The sequence below is a fragment of the Heteronotia binoei genome, chromosome 10 (assembly GCF_032191835.1).
Source record: "Heteronotia binoei isolate CCM8104 ecotype False Entrance Well chromosome 10, APGP_CSIRO_Hbin_v1, whole genome shotgun sequence".
Lineage (NCBI taxonomy): Eukaryota > Metazoa > Chordata > Lepidosauria > Squamata > Gekkonidae > Heteronotia > Heteronotia binoei.
In genome coordinates this window covers 21473637-21489599 of record NC_083232.1, presented here as the reverse complement: position 1 = coordinate 21489599, position 15963 = coordinate 21473637, and the positions used below count along the sequence as shown (strand labels likewise).

At 40.3% G+C, this 15963-nt stretch overlaps 1 protein-coding gene across 1 annotated transcript in view; it reads left to right on the top strand.

The window, feature by feature from the left end:
• NCAPG2 (non-SMC condensin II complex subunit G2) overlaps positions 1-15538 on the top strand; it is a 42251-nt gene extending 26713 nt beyond the window's left edge. The window contains exons 16-27 of the mRNA XM_060248065.1: positions 799-869; positions 1024-1177; positions 1305-1478; positions 2439-2555; positions 3816-3959; positions 5846-5945; positions 7014-7201; positions 8787-8933; positions 12102-12205; positions 13158-13255; positions 13958-14060; positions 15212-15538. Coding sequence (XP_060104048.1) covers positions 799-869; positions 1024-1177; positions 1305-1478; positions 2439-2555; positions 3816-3959; positions 5846-5945; positions 7014-7201; positions 8787-8933; positions 12102-12205; positions 13158-13255; positions 13958-14060; positions 15212-15263 — 1452 coding nt within the window. The 3' untranslated portion in view covers positions 15264-15538. The remainder of the gene's footprint in view (positions 1-798; positions 870-1023; positions 1178-1304; positions 1479-2438; positions 2556-3815; positions 3960-5845; positions 5946-7013; positions 7202-8786; positions 8934-12101; positions 12206-13157; positions 13256-13957; positions 14061-15211) is intronic.
• The last annotated feature ends 425 nt before the right edge of the window (positions 15539-15963 follow it).

Genomic DNA, 15963 nt, shown 5'->3' with positions numbered 1-15963 from the left:
AATTTTGATTTCAGGAACATGACAGTGAAATCCTGTTGGGAGAACAGAGGCAGCAATATCAGAACACCTGGCTTGTTTTCAGTTCTTCAACTCCGGTTTTGAAGGATTTTAGGAACTGAGCTAAAGAGATGTAAAACGCTGACACAGCTTCATGGAAACGCAATCTTTTTCTAAGATTCTCACATGATGGATGCCAATGAAAGCCTTTGCTTATTTTAGGGCATTTGCTCTTTTTAGCATTTGTGCCTCTAAATATACCCTCAATAACTGAGTGAATACTTTGTAAGTAATGTTTCCTCTAAACTGTGGAGTCTCATGAGCAGAAATTCTCATTAAAGTTGTGAGCTACTGCATAAATTAGTTTGCTGCAGGGCCATTTTTCCTGAGCTAAGACAAAAATGTGTGAGACAGAGGCTAAAAAACTGTGAGCTAGCTCACACGAACTCAGCTTAGAAAGAACAATTGTAAGGTCAAATTGTGAAGACATTTGACCAGACTGAATCTCCCATATAGCATCTGATTTTTTTTTCTTACAAGTTTCTAATGTTATTGTTTTTGTTTAGATTTGTGCTATACTTAAGGCAGCCCAAGCTGATGGGACTTAGGGGCTACATGAGAACATCCACCAACAAGGTTGCCTAGATCATGACATAACTTCATATTGCTGTGCTTTTAGTGAATAGGCAGTTTTTTCCCTGTGAAAATGAAAGGGAGTTAGCTTGAAACATATAGTACTTTTTAAAAGTACTTTTTGCTAATTGCTTGTGACACTTTATTTGTCATCTTGCTTATTTCTAGGATGATCGCTGTATCTCTCCACTGCTTATCCTAGCATCTTTCATGCCACCTGCTGCTATTCCTGCATTCAGGTATGTCTTAGTTTAAAAAGCAAATGTAGATGGAAACTTCTGCCAATTATGTACTGCACAAGTTTGATTCTTTTAAGGATACTGAGTATTCTGTTAAGGGTATTCAGCTCTGTAGTCCTCGTCTCCACCACTATCATTTTTACGTTGTTTCTAGTTGTGGCGTGATTTCTAAACTGAGGAATCTGGCAAATGGTTCTACTGATGAGAAATACTCTACTCTAATAGACTGCCTGTGTCGTTGGGGAAAAGTGGGACATATCCTTGAATTAATTCATGATTGGATAATTGCTGAACCAAGCACACAAGAGGTATGCGATAAAAAAGGTATTTTGAATGTGTTGTTTCATGCAAATTTTTAGTTGATTGCCTTATTTAACATTTGCTGAGCGTCTTTGTACTGCTTAACAATGAAGGGTCTTTTCTCCCTGTGCCTAGAGTAATGGAACTTCTGAGCGGCGAGTACGTATTCAGGAAATACATGAATCAAAACCAGAATTGGCGCTTGATTATGCAGAGTATTTACTAACTCATCACATGAATCGGGATTGTCTTCTCTCACTCCCCAAAGAGAAACTGAGTCAGTTTTTGAAAGTTCTTCAAGCAGCAAAGGTGCAGCTTCTTTTCCTTCAATATTATTTGATGATTAGTATAAATCACTTGTCGTTGGAGAATAGCTTTTATATAATGTTTGTTCCAAATTGTGGTGGTTTTGTTCTTAGGTAACCTTTTTGCATGTCAGTGTAGCCAATGGATCTCTGAAGAAGTTTCTTCCAGTGAACACAGAAAATACTTTGCACGCTGTCCACTGCTCACCTTTATGGTCCTATCTGTCCTGGCTTAGATGTAACACTAGATTGTGGTCTGGTACTATGTGAATGAGCTGTTTTGCAGTACTGGTTTTCAGAGGAAGCACAGCTATCATGTGCTAGTTTGGATGCAATGCAGAACCAGGGAGGAGAGATCACACACGTGAGCCTGAGTTTTTTTCTGAATCAGGCTTTGTAGCCCATGGTCTGTGTTGGTTTGGACAGAACAGGACAGGGTTCCCCTGCCATGGATGTGTGCAGATTTTACAGATTTCATAGTCCAGGGCTGCAGACCAGATTACAACAGGATTATATTAATACTGGCACAAAGGAATTTTCCTTCTGGATTGCACATGACGTTAAGGCCTGCTCAGTCTGGAGGTCCAGAATCAGGAGGGGATGTCTATCTAGGCTAACAACACACAGGAAATAAGAGTGTTTGGAATGGCCATTTTGGGTTTCGATAACTGGGACAGTGTCTTACTTATAATGCTACACTACCCCTGTTTATCTAGAAGTGAGTCTCATTGGTTTCAATAATGCTTACTTCAAGTAATACATGTAAGATTATAATCTTACTTTGAGTGTCAGCTAAATCAGATGCATCAAATGTCCATAGCTTAGTTTAGGAGTGAGGTCCTAGTTTGTGTTTGGAAATGTGAGAGGAAGGGAAGATATCAAGGTGCCACTTCCATCTAAACTAAACACAGAATATAAAGCTCTTTTCTTCATAGTTATTTTTCTGTAATACCTTTTTTTCCAGGTCATTCTGGACTCTGATATTAGAGGAAAGCATGCAAGATTACCTGGCTTCCATCAAACAACTGCTCTGAGAGCCTTCAGTCTCTATTGTAGATTAAGTATTCATCTGCAATACAAGGTATAGTCCTTTCAAGGTGTTTTTTTTAAAGTTTCTGAGTTTTATACCAGTATCCAAGGCAGTTTACAAATAGATGGAGTCAGGAGGGGGACTCAGCAGGACTTGACAGGAAGGGGAAATAACATCCGCGCCTTGCCTTGTTCTTCAGGTGGCCACTGCCTTCTTCACTTCCTAGACTTACTCTTGGCTCCGTCAAATGGATTTGGCTATGAGAGACTAGATTGAAATGTTATCTGTAATCCATTTTCTGCTTGACCAAGGTTGCTGTATATGACAGACCCTTTCTTCTCCCCTCCCTCAGAGGCAAAATTTTCCATTTTTTTTCTGTTTTTCTCACTGGCTGAACTGCTTCACCATATTGTCGTATTTAGCTTACTGATTGATTTAATTTCCCCCCCTCAAACCTGTGGTTCTCTTTGAGTCCCAGTAGGAAAAGTGAACTATAAATGAACCCAATGAAAACATCAAACCATTAAACATGAATAATGTATAAAAGGGGAAAAGTCATTTTAAAGTTTTTGATTGTTCACTGTCTTGGAAGAGCCCTAAGCTGAGTGGAAAGGTGCCATGAAATGTTTTAAGTTTTAAAAAGAAATCAGTTTAAACACACAATCTGTTTAGCATGATAATAAGCCAACAGGATAAAACAAGAAGCAGAAGCAATATGTTCCTTAAAAGCAGGAACAGTCTAAACCCAGCAGGTAAAAATCATTTTGAAAGGTCATCCAGAAAAGGAATGTCTCTAATTCAGGTTGAAAGGCCCAAATGGGTCAAACCAACCTTACTTATTGTATGTATTTTCTGTTCATTGCATTTCTATCCCAAATCTTCCAAGAAGTTCAAGGTGGCTAACATAGTCTTTCCTTCCTCGCTCCCAGTTCCTGTCTAGTAGCTTAGGCTGAGGGAAAGTAATTGGCCCAAGGCCACCTGTTCAGTTTTATGACAGAATAGATCAACATGGCACCCCACACATTGTAACAGAGTGGGAATTTGAACTATGGTCTTGCCAGTCTTATTCCAACACTCTTAGCATCCCATCTTTCTTGCTCTGGGGTGGGCAGTCCCAGATTCTGGGGCAGCGATGGCAAAAGCCCTTTCCTGGGTCCTGCTAGCCTCTCATTTCATAATCCATGTTCTCTCATTAGAGTCCTCCTAGATTCTAGACAGGCTCATACAGGTGGATGTGGCTTTTCAGAATTTCAAACTATGCATAATCTTCATATGATGCACAATCATTTGTTGCTTGTATGTTTTTAACAGTTTGCCGCTGAAGGACAGGATTACCTTTCAGATCTGGAGCAAACAGGTGCTTGGATAGAGAATACAGTTCTACCAGCTTTTGTAACAGAAGAACAGGAAGGCAACTTGGATCTGTCTAGTGAAATTTCTCAGAAGGTCATTCAGGTAGTGTGCGTGAACATATATGAACATATGAAGCTGCCTTATACTGAATCAGACCCTCAGTCCATCAGATTCAGTATTGTCTACTCAGACTGGCAGTGGCTTTCCAGCATCTCCAGCTGAGGTTTTTTATGCCTCTTTGCCTGGAGCCTTTTAAGTTGGAGATGCCAGGGGTTGAACCTGGGACCTTCTGTTTATCAAGCAGATGCTCTACCACTGAGCCACCATCCCTCCCCTGTGTGTTGCATGGATCTCCTCTGGATATGCTGTATAGCTAACATAGCATACCATGATTGTAGTTGCCAAACATATAGGCAATCCATAATGTGCAGCTGCTAGTCTTTTGTTATTTCTCATCTGCTCAGCACACGTTTTTATTTGGAGCTGTGGTCTCCAGAGATGGAATAATCTCTGTAACTATGGATTGCCATTTTATACAAAATAATCAAATCTTGGCATACCACCTCATTTCAAGACTGCTTCTATATTACTGACAGGTTTTGAAAAGCCACATTTTTAATAGCTAAGTTTCCTTAAATATGGTTTATGATGCCAGACTTGAACCCCGGGGTCTATTAAGTCCACATTATTTTCCTCATTTCTGTTTTGATGGTCAATTTCTCTTGCTAAATTCACCAAAAAATGAGTTAAATCCAGAGGGCAGTAGGAGGTAAAGGTGAGTGTTGAGCTCACTTCCACCCACCTTGCCCAAATTGAGCAGAGCTGGGAGGGGGGATGGAGAGGTTTCTGCTGATTACCTCTTTAGGAATGGTTTGGGGAGGGGACTGCAGTGATAAATTAGTTGGGAAATAGCAACATCCTGTTACCTACTGCGGGGTGAGGGGAGAACGGTATTTTTCAATTTGTGTCTCTAGGACCCCCCAAATTTTGGAATTTCAAAAAAATCCCAGATCCCAATACCAGTATAGTAATCAAATCTGGGATTTTTTGGAAATCCTGAATTTTGGGGGGGTTCAATAGACCCAAGAAGAAAAATACTTGTGTAAAAGAAAAAAAAACAGCCTAACTCTGTGGCTGGTTTGGCTTTTCCTGCAGTGCAGTTTAAACAGCCTCAGGTGAAGCTGGCCACAGCATCTGCGCATGGTGGGAAGGTCTCTCACTGCTACATGCAGACCTGGCTGGGAGGGCTTCTCCTGTGGTGTGGTTTAAACTACATCACAGGAGAAGCTGGCCAAGAGAGGATAAGCTGGGGCATCAGGAGCTGAAAGCTCCATGCCATCTCGGCTGGGGCTGGCTCCTATTGTAGCTTGATTTAAACCACATACAGCCAGCTCCAGCTGAGGTGGCATGGAGCTCTCGGCTTCCCACTACCCCAGCTGATCCTGGACTGGCTTCTCTTGCAGCTCAGTTTAAACCAAACTGCAAGATGAGCTCACCAGCTATCAGATATAGCTGAATATACCGTAATAAAAGAGGGGAAAAAATGGGGGTTTATTTGGGCTCAGCTAAACCAGTAGCTAGTCAGATCCTCTGATCTGTATTCGGCTTAAATAATACCCGAAAAATACCAGTAATGTATTTTGGGGGGATTTTTTTGGCTTGGCTTATGCTGAATGCACACCCCTATTACCTACTTTGTGTCCTTAGATTTAAAAAGAGTTGACATTAAGGCATATGAAGAATTTTTTTTCTTTTTAAAAAAGATCTGGTAAAATGATTCACTATAGTTGTTGAAAAACTTTGCCTGGTATCTTACTTAGAATTTTTCAGTTTCTTTAACAGATAATAAACTAATAGAATAGATAATCAGAAAGACATGCAATAAATAACTAGAAAGCAGTTCATTCCTGATTGGGTGCTAGAGGTATTTAAATATGTTCATTATCAAAAAGCCTTATGTATGGTAACATTTATCCCTTCATATGTAGATTTACCTGACAGTATGCAAGGACTTAATAGCTGTTGGTCTTGGGGATCTGGAGTTTGAAGTACACCTTTTGAACATGGCACTTGTGATCACATGCATAGGTATGCTCTTTACACTGCGAGTTACTATTCTACTAATTTAAAGAATTAGCTAGAACAAAGAGTTCCAGCTAGATGATTGCCTTTATTTTTGTATGGATTCGTGAAGTCTTGTTCTCTTAAGGAATGCAACTGGACTAAGGCCATTCACGAATAAAGTCTGTGGAAAATTTTTCAAAACATTGGCTTGGATCCTAATAGGATCTTTTGGCATAATAATAATTGTGTTGGTGAAGGAGGGTAGGACAATTTCTGCTGATTCTCACTGCAGATTCCCACTTTGCCCCCCACTGTGCTCCAGGAGCCCTGCTGAAGCACAATTTTAGGGGGACACAGAAGACAGCAGTGGGAGGGGAGATGCTGCAAGGTTTCCTTCTCACAGAATTCTGCTTAGGTTGCTCAGGACCCATGCCAATGTGTTAAGTGTATAATGTCAAGAATTTAGATATTTAAGATATATAAGAACATAAGAGAAGCCCATCCAGTCCAACACTCTGTGTCACATAGTGGCCCAAAACCAGGTGCCATCAGGATGTCCACCAGTGGGGCCAGAACTCCAGAAGCCCTCCTCCTGTTATCCCCAAGAGCTCCAGGAATACAGAGCATCACTGCCCCAGATATGGTGTTTTGTCTGGCTAATAGCCCTGATGGACCTCTGCTCCATATGTTTATACAATCCCCTCTTAAAGCTGTGTAGCTGCCACCCCCTCCTGTGTATGCTTGTAGCTGCCACCCCTTTGTGTGGCAGTGACATGATGAGTTTATCCGCAGCAGTGACATACGAAAGGCAATAAACGGTAGAAAAATACATGTCATATATGTTCTGTAGTTTTTCTACATGCTTTTCTGACTGTTACTGATATAAGACATGGATGGCACTTTTTTTTTTAGGTTACCAAGAGCCAGTTCTTGTATTTCTTTATCACCATTATATCTGGATGAGCAACTTTTCTGTGTGTACTCAGGCTCTCCAGAATGATTGTGTTTGGCCACAGTGAGAAATAGGACCACTGGTCTGTTTCAGCTGCTCTGTTTTTCTGTATTCTAATTTTTAATTTGGCTTTTGTCTAGATAGAGGCTGTGTCTTCATTCCAGTGTTACTTTGCATTCTGAAAGAAATGGTCGAAGCTTCTTTAGTTCATCACCTAGATAGCAACGGAGAAGTGGCTGAGTTGCTTGACAATATGCAGAAGATGTTCCAGAGAATTCTAGAATGTTTGGCAATCAGGCTCAGAAGTCATCGGGAAGAAGGAATTCAGGTACTGATTATATTTAGTATACTATTTTACAGAATTTATATCCTGTCTTTCTGCCTTCATGAAGGCTACCAAGGCAACTAACAAATGTGATAAAATCACATTTTAGAATGATTAAAATCAAACACCCCCTCCCAATCATTAAGATAAAAACAGAGCTAAAATATGTACAAAGACATAAAAACAATTTATTGGTCATGAAGGAGGATCACTGAGGGAACGCTGCAGGAAACAGAAAGGTTGCCACCTGCTGCCGAAAGATGGCAATAGAAGGGGACAGAAATTGCCCTGGGAGAAAGGGAACTTTGGTGCCATGACTAAGAAGGCCCTCTCTCAGGTTGCACCAAGCTAATATCAGAAGGTGGGGGCACCTGAAGCAGGGCCACCCAAGGTGACCTTAGTGGTTGGCTGAGTTTATAAGGAGTAAAAGGTTTTTAACACCTTGAATTGTGCCTGGAAACAAACTGGGGCCCAGTATAGATGGGCCAAGGCTGGAGTGGGCTAACATCCTGGCTGCGGCATTTTGTATCGTATAAAGTTTCTAGACATTTCTCAAGGGCAGCCCCACATAGAGCATATTGCAGTAATCTAATCTAGATGTAACCAGGGTGTGCACCACAATAGCCAGATCTTTTCTATCCAGGAAAGGCCTCAGCTGGCTAACCAGTCAAAGGTGATCAAAGGCACTCCTGGCCTTAGCTGCCACCTGCTTACCCAATAGTAGGCCTTGGTCCAAGAGCATCCCTACACTACAGCCCTGTAGGAAGTGCAACGCTATCCAGAACAGGTGACACCTTAAATCTTGGCTCAGACCGTCCAACCACAAGTAGCACTTCCATCTTGTCAGGATTAAGCTTCAGTTTTATTAGCCCGCATCCACTCCAAAACTGCCCTCAGGCACCAGTTCAGAGTTTCTACAGCCTCCCTGAGATCATCCGGAAGTGTAAGATAGAGCTGAGTATCGTCCATGTTTTGGTAGCAGCCTGGCCCAAATATCTGGATGACCTCACCTACCAGTTTCATATAGATGTTAAAGAGCACAGGGAACAAGATGGAAGCTTGTGGGACCTCACAGGCCAAGGGGCTGAGCAGCAGTCCCCCAGCACAACCTTCTGAAACCTTCCCTCTAGGCAAGATCGGAACAGCTGCAGAATGGTGCCTCCCAGCACAGATAGGCAGTCCAGAAGGATACCTTGACTGATGATCAAAAGCCTCTTGAGAGACTACCTGGCTTTGGTATTTCCAGCTCATAGTAATAACTGCCAAGTCCTTTCCATCAGTCTTCTTTTTCTCAGATTATACAAACTTCCAGTCTTTTTCTTGAGCTGGTAAATAGTATTTTACACTTCTATGCTTACTTTTACTAATTGTATTATCAGCTTGATTATATTTTCTGAATTTTCTGGTTTGTTTTTTGTTTTACTGGACCTTTACATATCTAACCATGCTATGAGCAGATAAAGTATAAACTTATTTCTTTCCTCTTTCCTTTGTTCTTAGAAACAATCTAGTAATGGCACACTTTAAAATACAAGTCTTTAAAATTCCTAAAGAGTATACAAGTTAACTCTTGCTTCTTCTCTCCTAGTTAATTCACTCTGTTCAGGAACCTCTTCGTGAATTCATACACGTGGTTCAGGGCTGTGCTGTGACTTGTCCAGTCATTCACCACGGTGTCCTTTCTTCCCTGTTAGCTGCAGTCGTGGTTGAGACAGGTTATATGTTACAGCAAAAGGTACAGTATTTCATTTTACTGTCTTGATGAGCAGACTGCATGTGCATGCAGGGCAAAGGAAGACTATGTTTGGGCTTGGAAGAGAAGGGGTGACTGAATGTTTGTTCACAGTTACATGCGGGTCGTCATCACTCCATCTTTTAGAAAGGAACAGCGTTTTAAGTTCAAGCTTATTGCCTCTCTTAAATTTGGAGATGTAACTTTTTTTAAAAAATCGATCTAATTAGAAAAATTAAGATAAAATGTGTTCCTTTTTTCAGTTTAATAACTTCTTCTCTTTTTAAATATGTGCAATGTAGTTGGATCTAGTGCCTTAAGGTCTTACAAAGGACCAAAAGCTTTTGAAAATGTGCTGAGAGGAACCCAGAATCCAAGCAAGCAAGATACGAAATCTCAGATCATCTGAGCATTGACACATATGGAAGGTGTTTCTGGGAACATCACAGATAGTGAAGTGGTCTGTTTGGACCCATACTCATTGATTGATCGATTGGTGTACATAGTTTTTCCTGAAGAGATCTTAAGCTGCTTATGTACAATTCCCACACTGCATTCTGTCTGGGCAGCTTATGGACCAAACCACGCATTAGTACTGTTGTCATGTCTTCCAATGAGTCTCTGAGCTTATAGTCCAGCAGTGATCCAAATACATCTAGCTGGACAGTTTCTCAGGGCTTTAAAATATTGCACGACCTCCTTACTGGCCATTCAGCCAGACTTCAAGAGTATGTTTGAAAGAGCTGCATTTTGACAACTCTTGTCAAGGGGACAAAGAACAGAGGTATATTACTGTTGCATACTCCCACTGGCTTGGCAAGGTTTCCAAAGCTTTCACAGAAATTGTCTCAAGGGCAACCCTTCTTTGTCGAAGGCCATATGACCTTCTGACATTAACTTAGAGTTTAAGACTACCTATTAAGTTATTTATACCCCATTTTTCTCCCCCAAACAGGACCCAGTGCAGCTTATAGTGGTACAAAACAGAGCATTTCAGAGCCTCCATTAGCTTGCTCCACTAGCTATGCTTCTGAGATTAATACTTAGAACAAGAAGGGGAGGGGGCTGTTGTACAACTGTACAGAAGAGACAGCCTCCGCTTGTCTCAAGAAGAAACCAGCCACTGGTGCTTAAAATAAAAAGATGGCAGAGCAGTTTTAAACTAAATCTTGAGGGAAAGCCAAAAGATGAAATGTTTCTGGTTTGGGATGGCTCATCTCAAAGAGATGAAGGGTAGCTGTTACAGTTCTACAGGGAGATAGATTAGGGCTGGCTACAAACAATATTGATGGCCTGGCAATGTCTAGAGGCCACAGGAGGAAGGTTGCAGGCCTAATGTGTCTGGGAAATTATAAATGTTTATATACAAATGCTAAAAGTGTCAAAGGTAAAATGGGGGAGCTGGAATGCTTAGTTGTCAGAAGAGAATAGACGTGGGCATTTCAGAAACTTGGTGGGGTGAGGAAAATCAACGGGATGCAGTTATTCCTGGATATAAATTATATCGGAAGGCTAGGGAGGGAAGAGTTGGAGGCGGAGTGGCTCTGTTATGTCAGAGAGGATATCCAGTCCAGTAAGATTGAGAATGTTAGAGAAACAGATTTGCCTTCAGAAATACAGGAAGTAGTGATGGCTGCAAGCATAGAAAGCTTCAAGAGGGAATTAGATAAACATATGGAGCAAAGATCCATCAGTGGCTATTAGCTGCAAGGTTTGGATGGAACACTATGTCTGTGGCAGTGATGCTCTGGATTCTTGGTGCTTGCGGGGTAACACTGGGAAGGCTTCTGGAGTTCAGGTCCCATTGGTGGACCTTCTGATGGCACCTCGGTTTTGGCCATTGTGTGTCACAGTGTCGGATTTTTATCTTGGCCATGGCAGCTAAAATCTAGTGTTGCTAGACCTTCCTGCAACTCAGAATAACCCCTTCAGAGTCTTTCCAGCTGATGGGCTTCTGAGGGAAAATTCACATTGATTACTCACTCTGACGTACACCTTCAAGACAATGTCATCTTTTGGCAATTGGGCCACAGTTTCCAAAGCCTTTTCTTGGGTCCCCTCCAACACCCACCAAAAGGTATTCTGGTATTTTACCTTGCATATCTGCTATCTTAAGGGTATGTCATGTTTTATACCAGCTGGGGGGTTATTTAGGAGGAGTAGACAAAATCTGATACTTCCATCTGTAGAATTTAAGTCTGTTTTTTAGAGTGCTACATTGTTTTTATTATATGAATTATTTTTAACTTTGTGTATTTGTTGACTGTTATTACCCACCCTGAGTCTGTTGAAGGAAGGCCAGGTTATAAATAGGAAATAATGAATAAATAACATACCCTCCCACTACCCTTTAATTCTTAGTTTAGTTCTAGGACCACCAACATTTTCTTTAATGAGAGCTACTTCCCAGTGTCCGCCTCCCCTCCCATTATGCTACCAAGTTTTGCTCTGCTCTGGAAACAAAGTATAGATTAGAAAGAGAGCCAGAAATGAACCTACCTGCTAAGCAGAGCAGAGAAAAATCCTATGAAATAAAAGCTTTAAAAAAAAACTTCTTGTGTGGATATTTTTTTCACAATCTTTTCATGGGTCTTCTGGGGAAGCACAAGCTACTTTGCAGCAGCTGGTGAACTGCTAGTAGCTCACAAGTAACCTGTTGGAGACCAGTGGTTTTGTTAGTTATTTCATTTGTAGTCCACCTTTCCGTTTGATATGCTTAAAGCTACCAACAGAAGTCAGAGCTGCACTAAGGCAAAGGTTATGCAGAATAGAAACCCAAAGGCTGGCACGTCCCTCAGCTGCTGGTAACTGAAAATGGCAAATGGCCATAGAAGGCTGAGCAGTGGAGTGGGCGGCCCTCCCTGTGCTGTGGCCATTGGTTCGCCTCCTCCAGAATTAAGCTGGCCTTGCTATTAAACTCCTAAATGGCACAAGAAGCGTTTTGGCAATAGAAGCTGAGAGCTCCTTCAGGGCTTCAACTTCATATTTGTGGCTTTCATTTAACATGCATATATTCAATTATTCTCTGCAGGGAAGCAAGATTGTGCTTTTTAAAAAGGGATTGGCTGTTCCATAGGCCTGTTAAGGTTTAAGAAAAATACCTTAATATAATTCTACATGTTGTTTATTGACTTCTGGTTGCCTTTGTTTGAATCCATTTTCTGTATTTAGGCATCCAGTCCAGAAGAGCTAACACCACCGAAGGCTTTTTCAGAGTTTCCACCACTTTCATATGCTTTAATGGGAATAGTGATTAAATCAGCTAATGTAATCAGGTAAACTTCTCTCCCTGCCCCTCCATCTATGAAAAGCCAACTTCATATGCTATCTGCCCTATCACTGCTGCCCATCTGTCTCTGTGGGAAAAAATCAGATACCTTCTCTCTTTGCCCTACCCATGTAGATTTTAATCCTTTTTGATTTTATGAGTTTCTGGATTTTGTTCTGTTGAATACTGTGTACAGTTTCCTAAATAAACTAAGGATGTTTTGGAAATAATACATTCAGTATTTGTATATGCAAAGTACTTTTTGTCCTTTAGGAAACTGAGTCTACTTGAGAACATACTGCTGCCCCTTCAGTGGTTTGTAGGATTTCAACAATCAGTGGCTACTTATACTTGAGATACAAGAAAATATTCACCGGCATGTTTTCTATGGATACATTTTTGTATTTGCTTCCATGCTCAGTAAAAAAGTTAACTGAAGAATTACTAGTTGTATCTCTAGTATTCAGTGATTATCTTTTGAAAACGTTGGAGGAAAACTCCTTTTCCCTATTTAAACTCATTTTTGTCATCTACAGATTATATGAGGCAGAAGGAGGGATGGAATAAAAAGCAAGAAATAAGTAAAAATACAAGTTCATTATTTAAAAAGAACCAGTTTCCCTGCAGAGCATATTTTTCAGGAGAGTCATGAGTCTAGCTTGGTATCTATCTACACTTGCATTCTAGAGATGAACAGCCTATCTGCACAGAGAAGACAGGGCTTTAGTCTTCCTGGATCTTCATTGTTCTTTTAGAACTGAATAAATGCAAACAGGAAAAGTGGCTATGTGACAGTGCTGAGGAGAGGAGGTTAGAAGGTAGTGCTGAATCTTGATCTTATGAATACTTCTGCAAATGGCTATTAAACACAAGAACTCTGAAAGCTCCTCTTTATTGAATTCTTATTTGGATAGCTCAGTTGAATCTTGAATATTTGGTCCTGTTTTGTTCTTTCTCAGATCTTTTTTAAATGAGTTAATGGAAAGCATTGTGAATGATGAAATTGAAGGAATACATAGCATTACATCAGCTGTGTATATTGTGGCTTTAATTAAAGGTGAGTAAGAAAAAACAAACCTTTGAATCCACTGAAAGTATGCAACTCCAGGTGTTTAGAAAGCTCTGACAAAGGCTTTTGAATGGATTTAGCCAGCATCTTGGAACGAGCATAGCTCAGTGATGGAGCAGGTGCTTTGGATGCATGGTTTTGTCCTGACATTTTTTGTTAGAAGTGTCTTGGTAGGAAGGCTGAGAAAGACGCTTCTGCCTGAGTCTCCACCTGAGATAACAGACTAGACAGAGCCCAGTATGTGGCAGCTTCGTATTGGCAAGATCAGAGTCAAAAGGGTCGGTCTTTGCTTTAGTGCAAATGTTGTGTTGTAGGAAGTGTTCCCTATCAAATCTGCACAGTGTGGTATTTCCCTCTGTTCTGTCAGGAGGCTGTCACTAGCATTGGCTGCAAAAAAAAAAAATGTCCTGAGTGAAACATGCTGCCAACGTTTGTGGATATTCTCCCCTCCAAAGCAGTTGATTTTTTTCTCTGCCAAAACACTTAGCCATGTTTTAAAGTTTAGCAGCTAACACTTACTATTCTATTCTTTCCCCAAAAAAAATTATTTGCAGGGGGGCGGGGCAGGGGACCTTTTAATTCTGGAACTATTCCATATAATGTACAATGTTAATTTTGGCAACATATGGACTGGATACTATTTTTAAATGAAGCTAACTGGGCCTTCAATATGCTCATGTTTTTGAACAGGTAAATATAAGCCTTCTTATATCAAAGAGACTGCATCTGCCCTTCACGGGAAGCTCACGACATACAGCGAAATTATCAAGGAAGATGTTAGCGGCACAAAACGGTAAACTTTGGGGAAGGAGTTCTGTTTCCTTGAAATAGTGTTGTGTTAAGAATCTGTGCTGGCTAGAATAACTGGGCTGTATCCTTTGGATATGTTCTGCTAGTAGATGTTTTTCTCTGGTGAAAGGAGTTTTTCCCTGAGACGAGAGGCTTAGAAAAGTCTTAACAGGAGAAGGCTCCTTTTTTGCCAGCAGAAAGATGCCCCCCCCCCAACTAGTAGAATAGATCCACGGGATCCTGGATCCATCTTCAAGTTTATTTTCCTGTAACTAAGAGCATTTCTCATCCAAATATCAAACAATTTGTATTCTTACAGATGAACTGAGTGTATGACAGAACTGCTTTTTAATGCATTTTTCAGCTTTACATATAACTGACATTCAATCAAATACAAGGATTTTTTTTAATTGGATAACTTATATTTGAGTCAACAATGATCAAAAAAGACAAGCACTTTAGGAAAGAATGGTAGGTTAAATATGGACAATGAAGCAAAATCAGTTAAAGTACCAGTCTGTTTAATACTTGGTGTTCAAGAATAAGCCATTTAATGCAATTTACAAACTGGTGCTGTTCCTGTATCTCTTGACAGTAATAAATAACAGATTATCTTAATCTTCAGAACTAGGTAATAAAAGCTGAGATCAGTTGTCCCAGGTTTTCTTTTTGTAAAGCTCAAGTTTCTAAAATAGAATCATGATCAGGTAGAGTTCACTCAAGGGCAGTCTGTGTTTTTGAAACATGTTGTCTTGAGCAAAACCATTTCTGGATCTGTACCCATGTGTGCAAAACAGAAAAGATAAAAGAGTACTGGGCAGAGATGGAAACATCCCAACATATGGGGCAGCAGATACTATGCTCTTTGTACCTCTCAGTTGACAAAACCTGCCTGGAAGAATATGAGGTAATTCTTTTTCTAATGGTTTTTGTTCTTGCTGTTGCATGGGAAAATCACTACACTGGAAGATAAGCATAAATAAACATCTAGTGGCAAATGTTGCTAATGGTATAAAACTAATTTGAATTTGACATCAAGCCTTTTGTATGAGAGTATCAGAAATGACATAGTGTGTGCTTTCTCTCTTTGTCAGAAGTGGTGTTTGCCAGTCATTTGTTCAATTCATACAGCTTTTCACTGCTGTCTTTTTTCAGAACGCTGTATGAATTTGCTTTGCTTTCCTTGGATGAAATACTACGTCCTTGACCACTAAAGTATTTACAAGTCAAGGAAACCAAAAAGAAGATGCATGGGATCTTTCCAGCAGGAGCCAAGCCACTTAACTGTGTACAGTTTGTTGCAGTGGGGTAGAGGGAAGGGAATAATGTACTTTTGATTGATACTTCCTTCAAAGGCTTTTAGTGACAGCTGGCACAGATAATGTATAAAAACAATCAGAATTGTATATTTTCATAACAACTGTGTAGAAATGCTTTATAAATACTGGAAAAAATGAATATATTTAAAATGCTTGAAAAAGACTTAGATTGCCTTTTGTGAATATTTTTTTAAAAAACGGTGATAGCTTCCTTGAGTGTAAACAGCCAGAGCATTCACATTAAATGTTTTTAGGATTCATTGCATAAACAGTATAAAACTGGATAGGCTAACATGCAATCTGATGCGCAGAGTTAATTAAGTAATATATACTGTATTGGGCTGGAATGGCATAATGGATAGCCTGTCAGGCTGGGATCCTGGGAGGCCCAGGTTCAAATCACTTATACCATGGAAGCTCACTGGCTGAACTTGGGCCTATCATGAACTGTCAGCCTGGCCTACCTTACAGGGTTGTTGTGAGAAAATGGTAGAAGGGAAAATGATGTTCTATACTGCTTTGAATCCTAGGTGGGTAGAAAATGGAAATATAAATGGAATTATAATAGGTGGGGATATAAATGGAAAT